General features: G+C 47.6%; 1 protein-coding gene across 1 annotated transcript in view; it reads right to left on the bottom strand.

Moving 5' to 3' along the window:
- Nucleotides 1-25,000, bottom strand: part of LOC311225731 (uncharacterized protein) — a gene marked incomplete at both ends in the record, with an annotated part of 149,416 nt that overhangs the window by 8,900 nt on the left and 115,516 nt on the right. Inside the window, 1 exon segment of the mRNA XM_084311125.1 lies at nt 1,052-1,153. Within this exon segment, the coding sequence (XP_084167251.1) occupies nt 1,052-1,153 (102 nt within the window).

The following is a 25,000-nucleotide window of genomic DNA, read 5'->3' as shown; positions in this document are numbered from 1 at the left end:
ATTTTTATATTCTTTCTTTCCCTTATTCTCGCTAGTTTTAAATTCTTTTAACTGTAGCGCTTTGAGATTAGCCCCGCAACTGTAAAGCGCATTACAAATGGAATCTATTATTATTATTATTATTATAAAGGCAACACTGAAAACAGAGACAGGGAGGAAGGGACGGACGGAGCGAAGGGAGTTGAGAGGGAGGGAGGGAGGGAGGGAGGGAGGGAGGGAGGGAGGGAGGGAGGGAGGGAGGGAGGGAGGAAAGGTGGGAAGGTGGGAGGGAGGGAATGTGGGAGGGAGGGAAGGAGGGAGGGAAGGAGGGAGGGCAGGACAGTGAGGAAGGAGGATGAAGTCAAGGAAGTAAGGGGGAACATATGGCGAGGGATTGAAGGAGGTTCAGTGGGGCGTGTGCGTGTGTGTGTGTGTGTGTGTGTGTGTGTGTGTGTGTGTGTGTGTGTGTGACATTCAGAGAAGCGCATTGGAGAGAGCATGTGATTGTTCTAATGGCCAAAATAAAGCCTGGTTGGTACATTCAAATCAACCAATCAATCAATCAATGATACAATGTATGAATTGAGTAGGACATTAACCCTTTCACTACCACACTACAGACGGTTAACTACAGACATCCTTTTTCCTCAACAGACCTTGACAATATAGGTTGTGGAAATTGCGCTTTTTCAAGGAATAGTCATAGAATTTGTTGAACACCCCTGAATACTCTACCCATTGAGCTCCACAAGGAATGGAACCCATACCTCTGGCAGTGTTAGTGCCTTGCTCTACCCATTGAGCTCCACAAGGAAATGGAACCCCTAACCCTAAAGTTTAAGTTTTCCATTCAAGGTTCTTGAATGGAAGTGGTCAATTTATGTTTGGATTCATAGCTTACTTGAAAAGACTGTTAGATCTAAGTACAACATTGGATTACTTTCATAATAAACAATAATACAAATAAACTAATAACATCATGACCCCCCATCCCAAAAAAATAAATAAAAAGAGGAATTAGTAACTGCATATAAATGAAAATGATGTCCTGCTTTAGACCCAAAGTACTCACCAGGTGTCTGTTTTGGAGGTGAAGATTCCCTCCATGAACGCTTCAGGCGGCATCCACTTCACAGGCAGCATGGCTCGCCCGCCCTTTCTGTAATAACTGGCCCTGCACGCGCACGCACACACACACACACACACACACACACACACACACACACACACACACACACACACACACACACACACACACACACACACACACACACACACACACACACACACACACACACACACACACACACACACACACACACACACACACACACACACACACACACACACACAGAGAGAGATCCTAAATTATGCGTATAATCAACTCATACAGGAAGCATTCCGGCTGTCAGAGTTTCGAGTTTCAAGTTTATTTGTCACATACATTAAAAGTACAGTGTACAGTCAATGCAATGAGATGCACTTTGCCCTGGCACTCTCTCAGCCCTTAAAAACCTATAAATAATAACATAAGCTGATCTGAGAATAACAACAACAACATACAATAAAAACAATAAAAAAAAGGGTAAAACAATTAAAAGAACAATAAGAACATACAATAAAACCACAGATGAATGATAAATAAAAAATCCACAGCTTCTACAATAATTTAAGCGCTACTGTGTTCAGTATAGGGAGGTGTAGTCTGACGTCACTGGTTGTTCCACCCGTATAGGGATTTATCATTGGGAAAATGGATTATCGGCTATTGTAACAATTCTGCCGCATGGAAATTGAAAAGCTTAAATGTTTGCACAAAATGAGTTCCCTTCTATCACTAACATTATTGTTTAAAAATCTTTGGTTGAAATAAAATTTCGTGATTTCTTTTTATGATTAATTGCGAATATTTAGAAATGGGCAATGGGGAAATACATTGCGTTGGACAGAGGGTGGAACACGAAAAACGGCAATGTCGTAACCACTACACCTCCCTATTCTGAACATGGTCAGTTCATGGTTTTAATGCTCCTCTTCAACTAATCACATTATTTTGTGAATAACACTTTTCTTTTCAAAGCAACTGGTAACTGCTGCTTTAGATAAACGGAGCGGAATGAAAAGTAGTACAATTATGGAGTTCCAAGAAGTTCCAGATGAGGGGCAACTGCGGTCAAACAGCATTAACCCTTTCACCGTTTCACGGTTAACCGTCTGTAGTGTGATAGTAAAGGGTTAACCTTCTGTAGTGTGGTAGTGAAAGGGTTAACATTTGTCGTGTGGCAGTGAAAGGGTTAACCTTCTGTATTGTCGCAGTGAAAGGGTTAACCGTTTGGTAGTGTGGCAGTGAAAGGGTTAAATACTACTTTGTGTTTGCCTCCTACAGGAAAGTTATATAAAGAAAGGAAAGGCAATTTTAAAATGCCAATTGAATCAAAATGTCTGTGATTGACAACACTTACACTCACAGTTAAACGTACACTCACTTACCAGAGGGTACAACATCAAATCAGATGGTCAATCAAATGCAATTTTTTTCCGCTAAATCCTATTCCTTTACATTTTTAGAAAGCTTAAAAGGGAGACGATGCACCACCTTGGACCGGATACGTCCATGCCTGGTACATATATATAGACACCGTGTGGCCACCCTCCTGTGCCTCTATACATTACTCCTCCGTTCATTTAATGCTCAAATCTTCCTCCCAAGCTGCTTTCAGAAAATCTATATATCCGATTGATTAGACACATAGTTATAGATATATGATATTACCCCCCTAGACGAAGGTTCAACAGAAGATAAAGATTCCATCTGGGTGCTATTAGGTGCACTAGGACAGGTTTTTCATAAATTCTTTTCATTTATTCGTTTATTTGGAAGGGACAGTGTTGTGAAGGATCAGATTAAACCGAATATATATATTTATTTATATATATATATTTAATTGTATTTGTATATCGTTTGATATCCCCTGTATATTCCTTGTACAATATGCACTGAATATCCCTTTAGTCTACTAAACAGCCCATAATAGTTTCATTCTACCATTGGACGAGAACCTGGCGCCAGGTTGCCATACCCCTAGGTCCAAGTTCAATCGTGCCGCCCAACATGTCGTGGCAAGCCCCGGTTCCGCGCAGGAATATGTCGGGCGAAATACGAATGGTACTATTTGTTCATAGCGCATATATATATGGCGCAAGTAAAGTAGAACTTTCTTTTTAGTCCAGTTCTTTACCCTCCAACAGAGTGACAGACGCGAAGCCTCCCCACGACGCACGTGTGGTGTAGTAAGGCCTACTTGGCCCCAGAATAGGCATTGAGATATCGTGTAGATTAATAGTTGAATAGTCATAGTTTGGCACTATACCGTCGAGTTGGACGTATTCTATTAAGCTAATAATAGTCTATTTATGTATGGTGCATCGTTCGGTTAGAGTTCTAAAGTTATCAGTACCCCCATCGTTCCTGACGTTATCTGGACGCTTAACCAGGCTGGGCAGACCCCCAGTGGTGCTTGCATCCGAGGAGCTCCGGGCCAGGGCGACTGGACCTGTATATTGGATTACTCTACCCGGACGACGGCGAGCCTTCCACGGCTTGGATTATGCTTTGGGTGCTTTGATTATTCCATGGATAAAGGCCAACACTGCGGAGTGTTGGAACTACCCCCCGGAGAGGACTCCAGGTGAGACGGCGCTCTACACCAGTGAGGTCGCCTCACGTCTCTCCGTTGTGGACCGGCAGCTACCGTCCACAGAGGGTCCAGCTGTATTCGTCTGCGGACCGAGGTTCTGTGGGCACCGTGTTCAAGACTTTGAATTCTCCCAAGAAACCGTCGGCCAGATGGGATACCGCCAGCGGCTTCTCTAACCCCCCCCTCCTACTGTCTTACAACCAGCGGGACCCCCCCCCCCCTTAGTGTATCCAGCTATATTCATTTAAGTACCATCGCTATCGTTTCCTAAATATTCCAGGTTGTATACTTACTCCCTGCGTAACCAGAGATTGGACATTCAATGTTGATTTACCTACGAATACTCATTTGCCATAAAAGTGCATATTTCAAATCATAAGTGTAAACAAGTGAACGTTGTATATACCTTTTGCTATATTAAACCTTCGATTTGGTACATTTGTGTGGATTCGTTTCATCAGGTGGGAAAGTGTTCATCATACTTATATCATGTACTGGATGGCCAGAAGTTAAAGTACAAGAGGTAGTGGTATTAAATACCATATCTAACAATACAGTCAGGGAATTGTACCCCTCAGTTACAATTGGTCCTTCGAGCCGGATGGTAACTAGTGTAATATTAATATAGTGTTATTAATATTGAAATGGCCTATGATGAACACTCCACGAAACGATCCTCCTAACCTAGAACGCCCGCGGCGCAGACGACAGACACCTCAGTACTTAGAGGCTTACACTGTCAGTCAACTACCTAGCCTTCGACAAACGGTAAACGCGGTAAAAGTAGAAAGTAAAATTATGTCTGACCTTAACGACCAGGTTTCCCCGACCACAGAGGCCCTAGTAGGTCCTAATGTAACTGACCAAGCTCACGGTGGGGACCAGGAGGGAGCGGACATGCCTTTACCCCCCGCCACTACCCAAGAAGTAGTCCCCGACCAGCCCCGGGAGGAAGACGACCCTACAGAGAGAGAACTCTGCACGGAAGAAGAGGAGGAGAGCGCCGAGGAAATAGAGCTCCAGGACTCCCCAACGAGTACCCCCAGGAGCGGCTCACGCAGGAGCGGCTCACCTCCACAACCGCCTTCCCCCAGCGAAGCGGAGAGGATGCTACAACAGGCGTTCATCGTCAGCCTGACAGCCTCTACCGAACGCGATCGACTCCAAGCGCAGATGCTTAGCGAGCGCGAACATTTTACCATTGAAAGAGACCGTCTCCAAGCACAGGCGCTTAGCGAGCGCGAACAACTCCAAGCGCAACAACGGAGCGAAGAAGAGCGCACACGCCTGGAGATGAGACGCCTTCAGACAGAAGAGAATATGGCAAGAGACCGGGCCGACGCCCAGCGCGCCGCTGCCGGTGCCCAAAGAGAAGCAGATCTCACCAAGCGCGAAGTCGAGCGCGACAAGTTACAAGCGCAGCTAATGGAGCAGCTGATCCGCAAGGCAACACCCTCCCCCTCCGCCAGGGGTTCAAGGAACTCGTCGAGACAACAGTCAAGGGCAGCGTCTCCTCAACGAGCAAGCGACCCTGAACTTGACCAACAGACCGAGTCTAGACCCCCCGCAGACCCCCTTCCCAGACCGGTCCAAGCGAGACCCAGCTACAAGGAAGGAGCGGCATACACTGCGGAGAAGCTAAATAAACGATTACAGGATCTGGAAGATCTGATAGAGGAAGAAGAGGGAGAGGAGGAGAACCAAGCCCGACGACAGCACAGTACTCCACCGGACCAGGAGGTCCCATACAGTCCAGGCTATACCCCCGCGGCGCTGCGCTACAGACCCCCGACTCTATTCACGGGTGAGCACGACGCACGACCAGCCCCGAGGAATAGCACCTGGACCAGCGGGCCATGGTACCCTGTCAGTACCAGCCCACAGCGAGGCGCAAGAGGGGACTCGCCCAGGAGGTCTCTCCCCCAACGCTCGCCGATGTATCAGCCATCCACGGCGTCATACATTGCCACGCCGTCGTTTCCAGACTTCGCCTATGAGAGTCGAGCACAGTACACGGAGCTCCGGATGTGCTTAGAGACAATGATGGTGGATGTCGCTGATGAACGCCACAAGTATGCAATATTACTGAAAGTACCGCGAGCGCACAATATAGCGCTAGCCTATGCCACCTCTTCGACACCATACACAGCGGCCCTAGCGGCGCTGGACCAGAGATATGGACGTATATGGGATTACGTAATCCAAGAGATAAGGCATATTGATCGCCTACCCCCAGCCACAGACAATCGCTCACTAGACGACCTGTCAATCAAAGTGCAGTCCCTGGTAGGGATGCTGGGAGCGCAACGGGTGAAGGGCATGCATGAGCTATACGCCAACTCTAACGTCGAGAGGATTTTGGAGAAGCTGCCACCCGCAAGACAGGAGCGCTTTAGGCGGCAGAGAGATTACCGGGATCCCAACGGCCCCGAGCCATCCCTCCTTGATCTAGCCGACTTCCTGGCGAGAGAAGTCAGCAGCTTACGACTAGATACATTCGGGCGGAGCACGCCAAGCTCCAGAGAGGGACCCAGGAGAATAAATGATGGAAGAAGATCGGTGACTGTCATGCACCAATCAGAGTCAGTACCGAGCAGTAAGAGTCACAGCACCCCCTCGAGAAAAGAGAAGTGGAAGATAGCGTGTCCCTACTGTGAGAAAGAACACTGGCTGTCACAATGTGACCTATTCACAAAGATGAATGCAGAAGAAGTGAGTCAATGGATAAAGTCCAACAGGCGCTGTTATCGATGTGCGCGGCCCCACATGGCAGCCGAATGCCGCCTAAAGAAAAGGTGCAGCCGGTGCGATGGAGCCCATCTAGATATACTACACGAAAGTAACGGAAGACGGCCCCCACCTGCACCACGGAGCGGCACCAAGGCAAGTGTCATGTACATTGACCCCGCCAGCAGCAGCGGCGCCCAAGTGCTCTTAAAGGTAGTCCGTGTGACATTGAGCTACCAAGATAAAGTCATGGACACTTACGCCGTCCTTGACGACGGGTCAGAGAAGACCCTTCTGCTCGCGTCCGCTGCGGCCCAGCTGGGACTGCGGGGGAGCAAGAACGAAATGACGATTCGGACAATAAGAAGAGATTTAAAGACGATAAAGGGCGAGAATGTCTCCTTCACTATCGCAGCAAACGGGCAGCCAGAGCGACGGTACAAGATTACAAATGCTTTCACCAGCCAAGAAATAGGACTATCGCAGTACACCTACCCTGTCACCAAGTTGATGGATAAATATGTGCACCTGCGCCAATTACCTATCCCGCTCATAGACGGCGCTACCCTGACCCTGCTGATAGGCTCCGACCATGCAGAACTCATAGTCCCGATTGACCGGGTCCATACAGGCCCCCGAGGCTGTCCTGCAGCAGTCGAGACCCGCCTAGGGTGGACCCTACAAGGCCCCCTCGCTAAATCTCTCAACCGAACAGCAGCCACTAGCTGCCTCCACTCCAGAACGACAGAAGAAGACACCACTCTCCTGCAGCATGTCGAGAGGCTATGGACCCTAGAGACAATGCCCTTTAAGAACGAAAAGAAAGATATTCGCTCTAAAGAAGACATTTACGCCATCAACCTACTCGAGCAGGGGACAAAGAGAGTCACAGTCGGCGGAGTGATGAGATACGCAACTCCACTCCTGAGGCGAGAGGGAATGCCCACCTTTCACGCAAAGAAAGACGCAACGGAGCGCTATCTATTGAACACGGAGCGGCGCCTAGCCAAAGACCCCGCTCAAGAGAGTGTGTACCGCGCTGAGATTGAGAAGCTAATCACAGCGGGACACGTAACAAAGATTGACATTAAAGAGGCCGATCAGACGACCGAATCATGGTACGTGCCGCATCACAAGGTCCATCACAACGGCAAGGATCGCATTGTGTTTAACTGCAGCTACCAGATCGGATCCCAAAATCTGAATAAAGAGCTCTTGCCCGGCCCCACACTCGGCCCCTCCCTACTAGGCGTGTTACTGCGCTTCCGCCAGGACAAGGTGGCTATCAGCGGGGATATCAAAGGGATGTTCTTGCAGGTGAGACTAGTAGAGGAGGACAAGCCTCTGCTGCGGTTCCTATGGAGAGAGAGGATCGGAGATGAGAACCCAGCCATCTACCAGTGGGAAGTACTCCCCTTCGGAACCACATGCAGCCCGTGCTGTGCTACATTTGCACTACAGAAACACGTCACAGAGGACCCAGCAGCAGATGAAGAGGTCCAACACAGTGTGAAGAACAGTTTCTACGTGGACAACTGTTTACAAAGCGTTTCGACTCAAGAAGAAGCCGAGGCTCTCCTAATCAAGTTACGCGCCTCCCTGATCAAAGGCGGCTTTGATCTCAGGCAGTGGGCCAGCAGTGACCCGCACGTATTGCGCAGCCTCTCCCCCGCGGACAAGGCTGCCAGCAGCGAGACCTGGATGGCGACAATCCCAGGAGAAGCCCAAGAAATGACACTAGGACTAGTCTGGCGCTTCAAAACAGACTCGCTCCACTATAGACACAAACCCTTGGCTCCAGAGCAGGGAAGGTCGACGGCGATACCGACCACCAGACGGAGTGTGTACAGAACACTCGCCAGACAATATGACCCGTTGGGATGTATTCTACCTTACACCACCAGGGCAAAGATGATTGTACGAGCACTATGGGACAAGGACCAGGGCTGGGACGACCCAATACCCGCACACCTTGCCTCAACATGGAGAGAGTGGGAGACGGAACTCCGCTCACTCCCAGGCGTCAATATACGCCGCAGCTACTTCCCATCCACAGTGAGGCCAGAGACATGCGAGATTGATCTACACGTCTTCAGCGACGCCTCCGAAGTAGCCTACGGATCGGTGGCCTACTTGCGTGCCCAAGAGAAGGGAGGAAAGATACACACTGCTTTCATCCTGGCCCGCTCAAGAATAGCCCCACGTAAGCAACAATCTATCCCACGTCTAGAGCTCTGCGCAGCCCTCGCAGGAGCGCATCTAGCCACGTTAATCCAACGTGAACTCACCATTCCGGTGCACAGAACAATCTTGTGGTCAGACTCCACGACAGTACTCACATGGATCAAGTCTGACTCATGCAGATACAAAGTCTTCGTGGGAGTCAGAGTCACCGAGATTCAAGAGTTAACAGAAGCAGCGAGCTGGCGGTATGTGGACACCAAACACAACCCAGCTGACGTCATCACCCGGGGAATGTCTCTGGATGACCTAACCCGTCGCAACATCTACAGTGACGGACCAGAATTCCTCAAGCTCCCGGAAGGAGAGTGGCCTACGCCCATCCCGCGGGAAGCAAGTAACGAGGAGGCTGAGAACAAGAAACCTATGTTCTGTGGACTGAGCACTGTCGCCTCCACAGACCCCAACATAGATGACTGCATTACCCTAGAGAGTGCGCAGCAAAGAACATTCCTGCGGCACCACCCAGAGATTCAGTCCACCACTGACATGTCAGCAGCTGACTACGAAGAAGCAGAACTTCTTCTACTACAACGAGCCCAGAGAGACTCGTTCCCCGATGAGCTAGACTGTCTACAGGGAGGAAACCCCGTCCCATCAGACAGCAGACTGATTCACCTGGCACCAGAGAGTGACGCCCATAATCTCATCAGAGTGGGTGGTCGCCTGCGGAGAGCCCCCGATCTACCAGATGACATTAAGTACCCGATCGTCTTGAACAGCCGACACAAGGTCACAGAGCTGATCATAAAGAAATACGACGAGGATGTACACCACGCAGGAGCAGAGAGAGTCTTCGCGGAGATCAGACGTCGTTATTGGATATTGCAAGGGAGAGAAGCAGTACGGCGCTTCCAGCGAACCTGTCTAGACTGCCGTAAGTGGCGCGCGCAGCCCAGCATACCACGGATGGCTGACTTACCCCCCTGTCGCCTCCGAATCGGCGACAAGCCATTCCACTCCACAGGCATGGACTGCTTTGGCCCGTTGTATATAAAGAGAGGAAGAGGCACCGAGAAGCGGTGGGGTATTGTATTCAAATGCATGACCACCAGAGCGATACATATCGAGCTCCTTCCGACCATGAGCACAGACTCATTCCTTATGGCCTTCCGAAGATTCACATCACGGAAAGGAAAACCGTCTACATTGTTGTCTGATCACGGGACCAACTTCAAAGGCGGAGAAAGAGAGCTGAGAGAGAGCTTCCAAGCTATGGGCCCAGAACTTAAGACCCACCTCGCTCCATCCCAGATTGACTTCCAGTTTAATCCCCCGAACACACCCCACTTCGGTGGAACCTGGGAACGAGAAGTACGTTCTATAAAGACAGCCCTGTACGCCGTACTTGGGGCCCAGACTGTGGCGGAGGAAGTCCTAATGACAGTCCTCACGGAGATCGAGGGAGTATTGAACTCAAAGCCCCTCGGTTACGTCTCCAGTGATGTAGCAGATGTCGACCCAGTCACCCCCCACACACTCCTAATGGGGCGGCTGGACCCCGCGCTACCCCAGACAATGTACAGGCCTGAAGAAGCGAACGGCCGAAGAATGTGGAGGTACAGCCAAGTACTAGCTGACAAGTTTTGGAGCAGCTTCCTACTTCACTACCTACCGTCTCTACAGACCCGCCAGAAGTGGGTAAAAGAGAGAGACAATTTGACAGAAGGAACAGTCGTCATGATTATTGACCAGTCACTACCCAGAGCTATGTGGCCGGCTGGCCGCATAAGCAAAGTGATCACCGGTGCCGATGGCAAGGTCCGAGCAGCTGAAGTACTCGTCCAAGGGCGCACTTACACACGTCCCGTGGCGAGGCTCATAGAACTGCCCCGACTCCCAGATACTATCGATGATGACCATGACCCCATGACTTTGTAAGTTGACTGACCCTTACAGCGGACCTTGAGTGGTAGACAGTGCGGTTAATCTGTCTCTGCTTAGCTAATTAGGTGGGACTAATTAGGGGGCGGCTGTTGTGAAGGATCAGATTAAACCGAATATATATATTTATTTATATATATATATTTAATTGTATTTGTATATTGTTTGATATCCCCTGTATATTCCTTGTACAATATGCACTGAATATCCCTTTAGTCTACTAAACAGCCCATAATAGTTTCATTCTACCATTGGACGAGAACCTGGCGCCAGGTTGCCATACCCCTAGGTCCAAGTTCAATCGTGCCGCCCAACATGTCGTGGCAAGCCCCGGTTCCGCGCAGGAATATGTCGGGCGAAATACGAATGGTACTATTTGTTCATAGCGCATATATATATGGCGCAAGTAAAGTAGAACTTTCTTTTTAGTCCAGTTCTTTACCCTCCAACAGAGTGACAGACGCGAAGCCTCCCCACGACGCACGTGTGGTGTAGTAAGGCCTACTTGGCCCCAGAATAGGCATTGAGATATCGTGTAGATTAATAGTTGAATAGTCATAGTTTGGCACTATACCGTCGAGTTGGACGTATTCTATTAAGCTAATAATAGTCTATTTATGTATGGTGCATCGTTCGGTTAGAGTTCTAAAGTTATCAGTACCCCCATCGTTCCTGACGTTATCTGGACGCTTAACCAGGCTGGGCAGACCCCCAGTGGTGCTTGCATCCGAGGAGCTCCGGGCCAGGGCGACTGGACCTGTATATTGGATTACTCTACCCGGACGACGGCGAGCCTTCCACGGCTTGGATTATGCTTTGGGTGCTTTGATTATTCCATGGATAAAGGCCAACACTGCGGAGTGTTGGAACTACCCCCCGGAGAGGACTCCAGGTGAGACGGCGCTCTACACCAGTGAGGTCGCCTCACGTCTCTCCGTTGTGGACCGGCAGCTACCGTCCACAGAGGGTCCAGCTGTATTCGTCTGCGGACCGAGGTTCTGTGGGCACCGTGTTCAAGACTTTGAATTCTCCCAAGAAACCGTCGGCCAGATGGGATACCGCCAGCGGCTTCTCTAACCCCCCCCTCCTACTGTCTTACAACCAGCGGGACCCCCCCCCCCCCCCCTTAGTGTATCCAGCTATAATCATTTAAGTACCATCGCTATCGTTTCCTAAATATTCCAGGTTGTATACTTACTCCCTGCGTAACCAGAGATTGGACATTCAATGTTGATTTACCTACGAATACTCATTTGCCATAAAAGTGCATATTTCAAATCATAAGTGTAAACAAGTGAACGTTGTATATACCTTTTGCTATATTAAACCTTCGATTTGGTACATTTGTGTGGATTCGTTTCATCAGGTGGGAAAGTGTTCATCATACTTATATCATGTACTGGATGGCCAGAAGTTAAAGTACAAGAGGTAGTGGTATTAAATACCATATCTAACAATACAGTCAGGGAATTGTACCCCTCAGTTACAGACAGCATGTATTAATGGACAATACATAAAATGCACTGTAAATACACAGGATTTAGCAAGGGTAGTAGCCTACAAGGTAGTTGTGTTGGATCTAACATAGTTGTGATTTTGTAGAAATCTAAAGAAATGCTATATATAAATGCAATGATCATAAAGAAAATGTGTTTGAGGCAGATCGAATTTATCACGCAGTAATTCAAAAGAGGGAAACGTGTCATTAATATAAAGATCTTTCATTCTTTTAATGCCATTACAAGTCAATAATTGAAAGGAACCATCTATTAAGAGAGGCATGTAAGTGGTGGTTTGCACACAGAGAGGATCAAGGAGTGAACTCACTTGCCGTCACAAAATGTTGCCTCGTTTTAGTCCAGATTTCAAGGGACTGGATCAGTTTTAGCAAATTCCGATGGTATAGGAAGGGAAGAGAATAGCAGGGCACCAGCAGAGGTAGGGTGACAAGAGGGTCAATCTGTCTATCTTGGGGATATTCAATTCCTCAATTAAAGTGCTGTCACCCTCCGAGGAATATAAATGGTAAATGGTGCATTTATATAGCGCTTTTATCCAACGCGCTTTACAATTGTTCCTCACATTTGACCCATTCACTCACAAATTCACTCACCGATGGCGGAAGCGACCATGCAAGGTGCCAACCTGCTCACCGGGGAGCAGTTCGGGGGTTAAGTGTCTTGCTCAAGGACACTTCGACATGCTGCCCGGGAGGAGCGGGAATCGAACCGGGAACCTCCGGATTACCAGACGACTGCTCTACCTCCTGAGCAACTGTCGCCCCTGAATACAGTAAATGCCCGTAAAATCGTTCAAATTGCTTGTTTATATAATTCTGATCAACGGTTGTCTGTCCGGAATTAGTTAGAATTTCGGTTAGCTTTGCCTTTCGGTAGTTTGTGTGTGTGGACCCTGACATGCAGAGGAGCTGCAGCCGCTAAAGCTAAACCAAACAGAAGACACACAGTGGATACTCAGAGCTCAACCATGGATAAACAACCAACAGATGCACATAAACCCCCACACGCTGACAAGGAACAAAGCTAATATCGAGTCGTTCCACACACGTCGTTCCGCCCGCCAAGCCCGCTCGCACGCGCACACGCACACACACACACACACACACACACACACACACACACACACACACACACACACACACACACACACACACACACACACACACACACACACACACACACACACACACACACACACACGCACACACACACACACACACACACACACACACACACACACACACACACACACTGTAAATGGTAGCACGATTATTGTATTTATGTAAAAAGAGGGTTGGGGCAGGGGATAAGTTAAAGTTCACAGCCATGTCACTATGGAAACATCACAGGCAGCGTTAAAAAGCCCAGAGACTGAAAACCTCGGAATAAGCAATTATGTCACTCTTCAAGATTAGCCCGCTATCGATTACAATCGCAATGTTCGCCCCTCCTAACGCGTGGGCATTTGAGAGATCCGTCTAAGAACTCCTTATCTCGGAGAGCGGAAAGGGCGCGGAAGGGGAGGGGGGTGGTGTTTTTCGCCTGAGTCTGAGGTTTTTTCTCTTCTTCTTTTAGGCTGTACTCACACGCTGGGAGGAGAATTGTCAGATTTGCTGCAGCGGGGAGCTATCAGACCACCGCCACAGATACTGGCCTCGGCCCGGTTCATCTTAGCCCCGCTCGCTGCACGCTGGGACGGAAGAAAGAGAAGACGGCGGCCCACCCTTCCCCCGCTTCCTCCCTCCCCATCTCTCTCTTCCCAAAACTCACAGCCAAGCCCAACCGGCACAACACGTGTTCTTCAAAGGGCGTCCAAGCGGCATGAGCCAGGCTGCGGAGTCCAGACGTCGTCTTGGCATCTCACCGCGTTCGCTGGCGCCACCGAGGAACAAATCCCTAGTAATAAATACCAAGGTCTAAATTCGACCTTGTGGCGATCCGGCTGGCACACGCCGTGTCTCTGGACTTAACCACGAAGCCAAAATACACACCGTTTTATTTCATGTCCTTTATTTAGACAAGGTGGTCTCGTTGAGATTGAGATCTCTTTTTCAAATGAGACCTGTGAACAATAGACATACTGTATAGAAACGCGATGGACAAACAAGAACAGTTGGCCAGTCATAGATGACCGAACAAACACGTACTGTAGATCAAAGAAAAGGCTGGCTTCCGGATATGAACAAGCTAGCTTAGCTGTTGGTCAAAAACACCTCTCCCAGAGTTTTAAGCTAGGCTAGGCTTCCATTAATTTGTGCTGAGCTAGGCTAGCTTGCAGCCAGATAGCTTTCTACTGAACACAAAAGAGGAAATTGTTATCTATCTTCTTGTCTAGTTTGTAAGAAAACAGACAGGCTTCTTAAAAATGGGTGAAGTATCCCTTTAATAACACATATGGTAGCACATAATGACCTACAGTATATAACCAGAGCACATCATTAATAACTGTGATGCTTCCTGTTTCTGAATCAGTTCATGAAGATCGTTGCATGCATTTGCCCCCCACTTGCCGGTCTAGGGAGGGTTGATAGATACTATCACATGTCCCCTCCGATACATGCGGAGTCAGCCAGCCGCTTCTTTTCACCTGACAGCGAGGACTCTCACTGGGGGAACGTAACGTGTGGGAGGCTCACACCACTTCCCCCAGTTCCCTCCCTCGCTGAGCAGGCGCCCCGACCGACCTGTAGGAGTCGCTGTTTACAAAGACCAGGATACCCACCCCGCCGACTTCCCACCCGCTAACACTGCCAATTGATTAGTATGGACGACCGACCAAACCAGAGGTACCGCTGACTGCTGGATTCGATACCAGTGTCTCTGCGGTGGTAGGAAGGCGCTTAGTCCGCTGCGCTACCCAGCCGCACCATTACAGTAGAATTGTAAAAATAAATAATAAAAAGAAACTTTGGAAAGTAATTTTGGAAAGTATGAGGCAGATACCCCATTTGCTAATCCGGCGGTAAACTGTGCGGTTTTGGGAGTGAGCTTAACCCAGTTCTATAAAGCTATCAAACCGGTGTACAGGAAACAGTATTACGCTGATAATCCTTCGTCCTACTGTGTCTCTTATCCTACCGGAGTCTGTGGGTGGTGTTCTGTGTTAGATTGCACCTAAGACTAGACTGGAAAAAATATATATTCATTCCACACCGTGAACACCACCAAACACACACTGAAGGCTGGGTCGGAAGATTAAGGAAGCTTAAATACAGGTACATGGATCCCATTGCACAAACAGAGGTGTGTATGTCTGTCTGTCTGTCTGTCTGTCTGTCTGTCTGTCTGTCTGTCTGTCTGTCTGTCTGTCTGTATGTCTGTCTGTCTGTCTGTCTGTCTGTCTGTCTGTCTGTCTGTCTGTCTGTCTGTCTGTCTGTCTGTCTGTCTGTCTGTGTGTGTGTGTGTGTGTGTGTGTGTGTGTGTGTGTGTGTGTGTGTGTGTGTGTGTGTGTGTGTGTGTGTGTGTGTGTGTGTGTGTGTGTGTGTGTGTGTGTGTGTGTGTGTGTGTGTGTGCGTGTGTGTGCGTGCGTGCGCGTGTGTGTGTGTGGAGAAGGTGAGGTGGAGGATACAGGAATTGGAATTGTGTGTGTGCTTGTGTGTGCATGTCCGTTACTGTGTGTCTGTGTATGTGTGTGAATATATCTGTACCTGTGTGTGTGTGTGTGTGTGAGAGAGAGTGTGCGTGCATGTATGCGTATGCATTCAAACCCTGTGTCTGTGAGTGTCTTTCCGTGCTTTTCTCTGTGTCCCAAGCATGTGTGTCTGCACCGATTAGCGAGCGCGTGTGTGGTATAGCTGCAAACGGTGACATTAAACCCTGTTCCCAGCATCACGGTTGTTCCCCTATGACCACCTCAAAAAGACTCCCAGGTCCACCGTCACAGCAGGGCGCCCCCCCCTCTTCAAGGCAGGTTCAAGGCAGAGATGTTCTTTTCTTTCTTTTCTTATTTTTTCCCTTTTTTTAACATCACAGCAGGACACCTGAAAAGACGACATCAGCAATTAAAAGAGATGCCGTTTAATGCGGCTCCCTCCATCCTTCCTCCCAGGAGAGGGATTATGTAAGATAGTACTTCCTTTTTGCCTTACTCCCAGATGCTTCTCTTCTCTTAATTCTCTTCTCTTAATTATCTTCTCTTAATTCTCTTCTCTTCTCTTCTCTCGCGTGACAGTTACTAGGTGACTCAGAGAGCAGATCTGGTATTGATACAAGCCATGGATGTGTTTGTTGTTGTTGTTGTTGTTGTTGTTGTTGTTGTTGTGAGTGGAGACACATTTCCCTCATCCTGATTTGTTTGCCAGTTGAAAGACTTTGGAGAGATTTCCCCATAGGGTTGCGAGTCATTTAAATGATGTCATGTTGAAATGCACTGTTGAAACTCTGGGGCTAGAAATGATTCCATACATAGAACGGGGGATACCTTCCTTCCTGGCGGGTGCCCCTGTGCCCCATTGCCCCATTGGATTAGATTGCCAGCTAGTGAGAGGATGCAGCACAGAGTAAACAAAGTTTATCAATACTAGTAAAGCAGTCAGTGACATTGTGGTCTGTACTAGTATTCAACATGATGCCAGACCATGTTTAAATAGGGTTCTGGGTTTCAAAAAGGTGAACCTATTTTTTAAGGTTGAAAAGCTTTAAGAATGCCTACTGTTAGCGGCTGAGTGGCGCAGTGGGCAAGGCGCTCGCCACTAACGCAGGAGATGCTGGTATGGAGCCCAGCTCTCGGCCGTCATACTAACACAATTGGGAGTGTTAGGGGGTGGGAAAGCCGGTGGGTGGGGATTGGACGTTGTGGACAGCGACTCCTACAGGTCGGTTGGGTGAAACAGGAAGTATCGGGGGCAGCGTGAGCCTCCCACGCGTTACTCCTCGCCACTGAGAGTTCGAGCTGCTGCGGTGAAAAGATGCGACAGGCTGCCTCCTCGTGTACCCGAGGGGACACGTGATGCAAGGCTTCTATCCCCACTACAGCCGACCAGTGGGAGGCATAGTCTAGCAATGTTCAAGACAGGGGAGGGAAGAATTGGAAATACGAAATTGGGATGGGAGAAACATAGAAAAATGGGGAGAAAAATTTGATAAAAAAAGAAAAATGCATACTCTTTCCCACCAAAGAAGAATACAATTGTAAAAGCAAGCTTTTATAGGACATGTTGACAGAGAATGTGGATATACTGCACACCATCTGATAGGACAAGCTGATTCCAACCCAGGTCATAGCAATTACATAAAAAGTATCTTAGCTTCCATGAGCCACTAGAACGCCCCTGTGCCTCAAGCGTTATTTTGTCCTATTAATTGCATCCCAGGGTTTCCCCCCAGTGTATTACAAGCCAGGAACACCGCTGGGCCTGACTTGTCCCCCTGCCGGTCCTAAGCATTGGGGGGGAAATATATACATTTTATTTTTCACTAAAGTTAATTACTGAAGCAGAGCGGCATCTATTGGTTACAACATGAATGTACTATGTGACATGCACTACAGACCTTACCACAAGCCTAGCTAACCCTACCACAAGCCTAGCTAACCCTAACCCTACCACACGTCTAGGTAACCCTACCACAAGCCTAGCTAACCCTAACCCTACCACACGTCTAGCTAACCCTACCACAAGCCTAGCTAACCCTAACCCTACCACACGTCTAGCTAACCCTACCACAAGCCTAGCTAACCCTACCACACGTCTAGCTAACCCTAACCCTACCACACGTCTAGATATCCCTACCACAAGCCTAGCCAACAACGTCAGGAGAGCAGTAACAGAGGCAAAACGGCGTTACAGGGATAAAGTTGAACTTCAGTTTGAACAGGCTGACTCTAGAGGCATGTGGCAGGGCCTCAGAACAATGACAGATTACAAAGGCACCTCCCTCAAGCTGAACAGTGACATATCCTTAGCAAATGATCTCAACTCCTTCTATGCGAGGTTTGAGGCTGTGAATAACAACACCAGCCTACAAACCACGGCAATGGGGGGGGGGGGGGGGGGGGGTCTGCTGATGGAGACTCAGTGTTCAGGGTAACAGAGCATGAGGTGAGACGGATCTTTAAAAAAGTGAATATCAGGAAGGCAGCAGGACCGGACGGCATCCCCGGCCGCGTCCTAAAAGTCTGTGCCGACCAACTGGCCCCGGTATTCACTGACATCTTCAACCTGTCCTTGGAACAGGCTGTCATCCCCACCTGTCTGAAGAAGTCCACCATCATCCCTGTACCCAAAAAATCTACGCCCGCTTGCCTCAACGACTACCGCCCTGTAGCCCTCACCTCCATAGCCATGAAGTGCTTTGAGAAGCTAGTGAAGGGCTACATCTGTTCCTCCCTCCCCATCAACCTGGACCCCCTGCAATTTGCATATCGCCCCAACAGGTCCACGGAGGACGCCATAGCCCATGTGCTGCACACAGCAGCATCACACCTGGACAAGAGGCAGGGGAACTATGTGAGAATGCTGTTCATCGACTACAGCTCAGCATTCAATACCATAGTCCCCTCCAAACTCATAGCCAAGCTCAGGGACCTGGGCTTGAACTATGACCTCTGCCAGTGGGTCTTGGACTTCCTGACGGGCAGACCCCAGGTGGTAAGAGCAGGCAACTGCACCTCCTCATCCATCACGCTCAACATAGGGGCCCCCCAGGGCTGTGTTCTGAGCCCCCTCCTCTACTCCCTGTACACACATGACTGCGTGGCACAGCGGAACAACAACACAATCATCAAATTTGCTGATGACACAGTAGTGGTGGGCCTGATCTCTGCCAACGATGAGAGGGCCTACCTGGAAGAGGTAGAAAATCTGTCACAGTGGTGTCAGGAGAACTGCCTCTCCCTGAACGTCAGCAAAACAAAAGAGATGATTGTGGACTTCAGGAGGTCGGGGGTCAAGGACTACAGCCCCCTCAGCATCGACGGGGCACCGGTTGAGAGAGTGAACAGTTTCAAGTACCTCGGAGCCCACATATCCGAGGACTTGACATGGACCACACACATTGACAGTGTTGTGAAGAAGGCACGACAACGCCTCTACTTCCTCAGGCGCCTAAGGAAGTTCCAAGTCAGTCAGAAGATCCTTAGGAACTTCTACTCATGTACAATAGAGAGCATCCTGACTGGCAACATCACCTCCTGGTTTGGGAATAGCACTGCACAAGACCGTAGCAGACTACAAAGAGTGACACGTTCAGCCGAACGCACAATTGGAGGGGGGCTTCCCACCCTCCAGAACATTTACAACAAGCGGTGCAGGGGGAAGGCTAAGAGAATTATTAAGGACTCGAGCCACCCGAACAACTGCCTCTTTGAACTGCTGCGGTCAGGCAAGCGATACCGGAGTCTTAAGGCGAGCACAGAAAGACTCAGAAGAAGCTTCTATCCCCAGGCCATCAGGCTGCTAAACGAACAATAAACAATATGCAACAACCATCAAATGCACACAGCACACACACCCACACGCACACACTCACTTAAACAAACAACACACTGCAGCACCCACTCTCCACACTTTAGATCACACAAACACACTTTATATTTATTGATAAAGGATTTGCACTACAACTCGTACACCTACTGTAAATTGTACCTAAATTGCACCTCATCCCATTTCTGCCTTGCACTATATAGTATTGTATATTAGTACACTGCATAGTATTGTGTATTGTATATTATATGGTAACTCAGTTACGTCTATTCTGCATCGAACATTGTACATGTCTATACTGAACACTGTGACCTAATTTTTTTACCTCATTTTTTTTTTACTTCTAATTTACATACTATACTATGTTATTTTATTTCATACTTATCTTATCTTGTCTTGCACAGTCTCTGGAGCGTAACAGTAAGAAGCATTTTGTATAAAAGTATTCTGTACTTCTGTATGACAACTATTAAAGAAACTTGAAACTTGAACTTAACCCTACCACACACCTAACTAAGCATAACCTTACCACAAGCCTAGCTAACCTTTTCATCCTTTTTAATTTTCATATTCTTTATTAATACAGAGGGAGGTAGTTATGCTGCAGCTGCTCTGTCCCTCTGTCTCTTTCTGTCTTGTTCGCTACCTGCCCCTTTCACTACCACACTACATACGGTTAACCCTTTCACTACCACACTACATACGGTTAACCCTTTCACTACCACACTACATACGGTTAACCCTTTCACTACCACACTACATACGGTTAACCCTTTCACTACCACACTACATACGGTTAACCCTTTCACTACCACACTACATACGGTTAACCCTTTCACTACCACACTACATACGGTTAACCCTTTCACTACCACACTACATACGGTTAACCCTTTCACTACCACACTACAAATGGAACCTGTGTTATTATTGACCTTTTCCTTTTCAATTAATCAGAGAAACTATAGGGTCCTACATCAGTCTGCCAGCGGTCCGCATCGGGACAGTTTTTCTGGGGGAAGCCCTGCATCCACTCTGTACTTCCACTTCTCTGCATCCAGGCAGCAGCTGTTTTCTCACATCCCAACGCCACCCTGTTACACCTATCCCTCCATAGCATGATTAATTAAAGGGCTGATGGGTGTGTATGTGTGTGCGTGTGTGTGCGTGCGTGTGCGTGTGTGTGTGCGTGCGTGCCTGATGGCCTTGGGCTGACATCGCAGGCTGCATGTGAGCGCAAACTACCCTGGGACTTAATTAAAACCTGGCACTCAATATCACTATGCACTCTTATCTGTAGCCGTCAGGTGATGGAGACAACCGTAGTCTTCTTAATAAGGTGAAGCATTAGTTAGAACAGGGGGAAATAAAACCTGCTTCTAAACACTTAAATGCACACACTCTTTTCTGGGATTCAAATAACTTTTTCTTTCTTTCTCCCCCCCCCCCCCCCCCCCCCCCCCCCCCAATTGTGTATCCCTCTGTAGTCTCAATTGAAAGTGAGTGCTTTGTACTTCTTCCCGGGCTCCTTCTTTAACATGTATAGTTTGTATTGTTAGCTCGATAGTTAGCTAAACTCCCGTTCTGCTGCTTCTGTACATACATAGCTGATTGCTATGTGTAGTTATACCATGTGATCCAGTGGTGATTGTGACGACTTGTCAAGTATGTGGTACTGAGTGTGTGGGGGGGTCACACACAAGTGTCAATCTAGCTAATTATTAGGTGCATATATTACCAATAGCGAGATTGCTACATTACATTCTGAATAGAAAATACATTTCACACATTGGAGTGTCTCCTTATGAGTTATTTCTGTTGCCACGGCAGCAGCGTTAGACAACCGTGGCGTCCACCCTCTTCAAACCTGAAGAGCGCCTGTGACTGTGTGGGGCTGGTTTCTCTCACGCGCGTCTGTTTCCTTAGCCTATAGTCCAGGTAAGTGGATAGAACAGGGCAAGCTACTGCAGCAAAACGAGGCAAGCTGTCTCAATTTCACAAAGAACGTGGCCTTTGGCGAAGGTTACGGAGGAGGTAATGGTAAGATACTTCAAGGAGGCTGATGGCAAATCTGCAGCACATGTCAATAGACAGAAACAAATCGACAGCATGCACTCTATATTATCACGGCATACCGAAAACACAAGAACTATAATAATAATAATAATAATGACTTGGATTTATATAGCGCTCTTCACTGACCCAGAGCGCTTCACAGAGTCCATTATTCGTTCATACACAGTCATACCGGTGGTGGTAAGCTACAATTGCAGCCAGAGCTGCCCTGAGGCAGACTCACGGAAGCGTGGCGAATAATCAACGCCTACGGCCCCTCCGACCACCACCAACATTCATACACGGCAAGTAGGTTAAGTGTCTTGCCCAAGGACACAACGGCAGTGGGATGGACATGGGCTTGAGCGGGATTCGAACCACCAACCCTTGGATCATTGGACAACCCGCTCTACCCCTGAGCCACACCGCCCCACAACTATCCGTTCCGAAACTGTAAACCGCTTCACCGGAGTTGACGAGATGCTACCGTCTTGGATATCTACCAAAAGCCTGGTCCTCCCCGTGAGGTACAACGCTCACGCCCGCTAATGAGCGAAGTGCCTTCCCTACGCCGACAGAGATCGCTTACTACTAAATGAAGCGCGGAGAGATCCTCCGGAGGTACAGTGGCAGACATCCAGCTGATGTTCACGGTGGACTACGGCGAGGCTACAGCAAAGTGTCCGAAACCCTGCCGTGAAGCACAAGGCAGGGGTCTGAGGCTCTCCTTCTTCACCTCCACTACAGTCCAGCTCTCTCCCGGGGGAGCGGCACCTTTCAGGAGCCCAGTGAGCGGGGCGAGCAGGTCATCGCTTTCCTAAAGGAATAAGAACCGCTGGTGAATAAAGCACCACAAGCGAACAGACTAACAGGAACAAAGAGCTGTTCCGCCTCTTTTTCTTGCATAATATGCCGTTTTAATTTAGTTTTGTTAACCGCAGCTTACTGTTAGGGTTTAAACGTTAAAGAAGCTCTCCTACTTAGTTTACTCAAGCCTTTACTGGCTGCTGTATTTGTTTTGATTAGTTTCCCGATGTTTAGTGACTCAGTGGCTCCATTATTATATTGACTGGCCTCACCGTCCCGCCATTTAATTAAATGCAACTTTTATTTGGACTGGAAGGTGGAGGAGGGTTCTGTTCTTTCAGGGTCACTGATGCATCTTTTCTTCGGTGTGTGTGTGTGTGTGTGTGTGTGTGTGTGTGTGTGTGTGTGTCGTGTGTGTGTGTGTGTGTGTGTGTGTGTGTGTGTGTGTGTGTGTGTGTGTGTGTGTGTGTGTGTGTGTGTGTGTGTGTGTGTGTGTGTGTGTGTGTGTGTGTGTGTCAAAGTCCAAGTCAAAGTCAACTTTATTGTCATTTCCCATAATGTGCAAGACATACAGAAAATGTAATTATGTCCCCCCCCCTCTCACGGTGTATATAAAAAAAAAATATCTCGACAATAAACAAAGTAACACAAAGGACACAATATACAACACACAATATACAGGACTATGTACAATATAAACAGTAGATAAAATGAAATGAACGAGTGAATTAAATAAAAGAGGTAAAAGAGAACTTAGTGCAAATATGCCTAGCAGCGTAGTACATAGTAAAATAAAATAAAGTGGCGTGTGTCTGTGTGTGTGTGTGTTTGTGTGTTTACAGTGTGGTGTCACTTGTATCTCAATCTTACCAAATCGTTTTTCCTGTGCAGCTGTATGACATACTCACATTTAAAAAGTTATGAATAATATTACTCTATGTTATCATGGAATGCACAGGGCCTTAATTCTCCTCAGAAGCTCCTCTATAGGGAGAACATTAATGTTGCATTCATACAGGAGACACATTATCTTGAGGCTGATGTACATATATTTTAGAACAAATATGATCGTGTGTCCTCCTGTTATACCAAATAAGGAGTCAGTGCAAATAGCAAAATGTACAGTAACGTTATGGTTAGGTATAAGGTTGTACTGGTGCTTTTGTAAAATAGCCTTTAATGTCAATACAATCACTTTGATATGTGCCTATGTTCCAAATTCCTTTGACCAGCATTTATATAACTCACTGGCCTCCATATTATTAGATTTTCCAGAATATCAGATGTTGATAGGGGGTGATTTTGATCGAACAGTGGTAACAGAGATCATAGATCAATGACTAGCATCAAGTGCATTACAAAAAATGTTAAGCGAATGATTACGGAGTATATTGTCATCAGGCGTATGATTTTTTCTGCTCAACATAAGACCTTTTCAAGAATTTATTATATTTTTGTCTCCAAAACTCTTTTTAGTGACATCCATAGCACCGGTATGATTACAATTTTGTTTGTCTGATCATCGAGCTGTCTTGTATACTTTCTCATTAAGAGCTGGTCAACCTAGAGTGCTCGTTTGGCATCTAAACACCATCCTGCTTCAGAATTCTGAACCGAATCAATTCATTAATATAAATAGTGTTGTCGGTTGGCAGCCGTCGCGTGTTGTGTTATGCAGTTGCATTAACGGTTGCATCAGAAATAAAACAATATCCTTTGCATACATTTTTTATAAAGTTAAAAAACATTGTATTGAGTTTCATGGAAACCGAAATTGCAGCGCTCAAACAGAGCATGCTAAATAATAACGTTTCGCAGGAAAACATTCGCAAAGCGACGGAATTTATTGGATGAACTTAATGGCCTGGTGAGACAGATAGCAGAATTCATTATAAATCTCACTAGACAGACTCACTATATAAACAGCGCACGGCCAAGCTGCCTTCTCGCTCATGAGGACGAATCATCAAACTTCTCTGGACCAAAGAGGGATTTTAACCTCTGGATCCAATGAAGATGAATAGTATCTACTTTTCAATTATTCTTTTAAAACTTGAATACGTTGAAGGTTGTTCATGATGGAAAAGTCTGATACAGCATTTTAAAAATCATTACATTTACCTAAGCTGCCCCCGGAGGCCATCTGTTCATTAGAGGCGCCTGTCACTCTAGAAGAGCTAAGAGAAGCCTGAGCCTGCCTGTCAGGAAGAGAGGGAGGTGTGAGAAGGGCACTGCGTGGGGTCACACACAAGCGTCAATCTAGCTAATTACCAGGTGCATATATTACCAGGTAGACTACATCATATATATATATATTTTTTTTGTATTATTATCATTAATTGTCTCTACTGACTGTGTGTCATTTGCAGGGAAAAGTTATGTTAGATAACTCTGCTAATGCCAACTGATGCTAACATTGCTGCCAAGTAAAGCTCTTGAAAGAGGCTCTTGAAAACGACGGCGCATCCCTTCTACAGATAGCTGGCCGTATTCAGGTGATTCCCTCACTCACTCACTCTCACTCACTCACTCACTCACTCACTCACTCACTCACTCACTCACTCACTCACTCACTCACTCACTCACTCACTCACTCACTCACTCACTCACTCACTCACTCACTCACTCATTCACTCATTCACCCATTCACTCTCTCACTCACTCACTC

Source organism: Notolepis coatsorum (genome assembly GCF_963971535.1).
Source record: "Notolepis coatsorum genome assembly, chromosome: 3".
NCBI classification, from domain to species: Eukaryota; Metazoa; Chordata; class Actinopteri; order Aulopiformes; family Paralepididae; genus Notolepis; species Notolepis coatsorum.
This window is presented reverse-complemented; position numbering and strand designations above follow the sequence as displayed.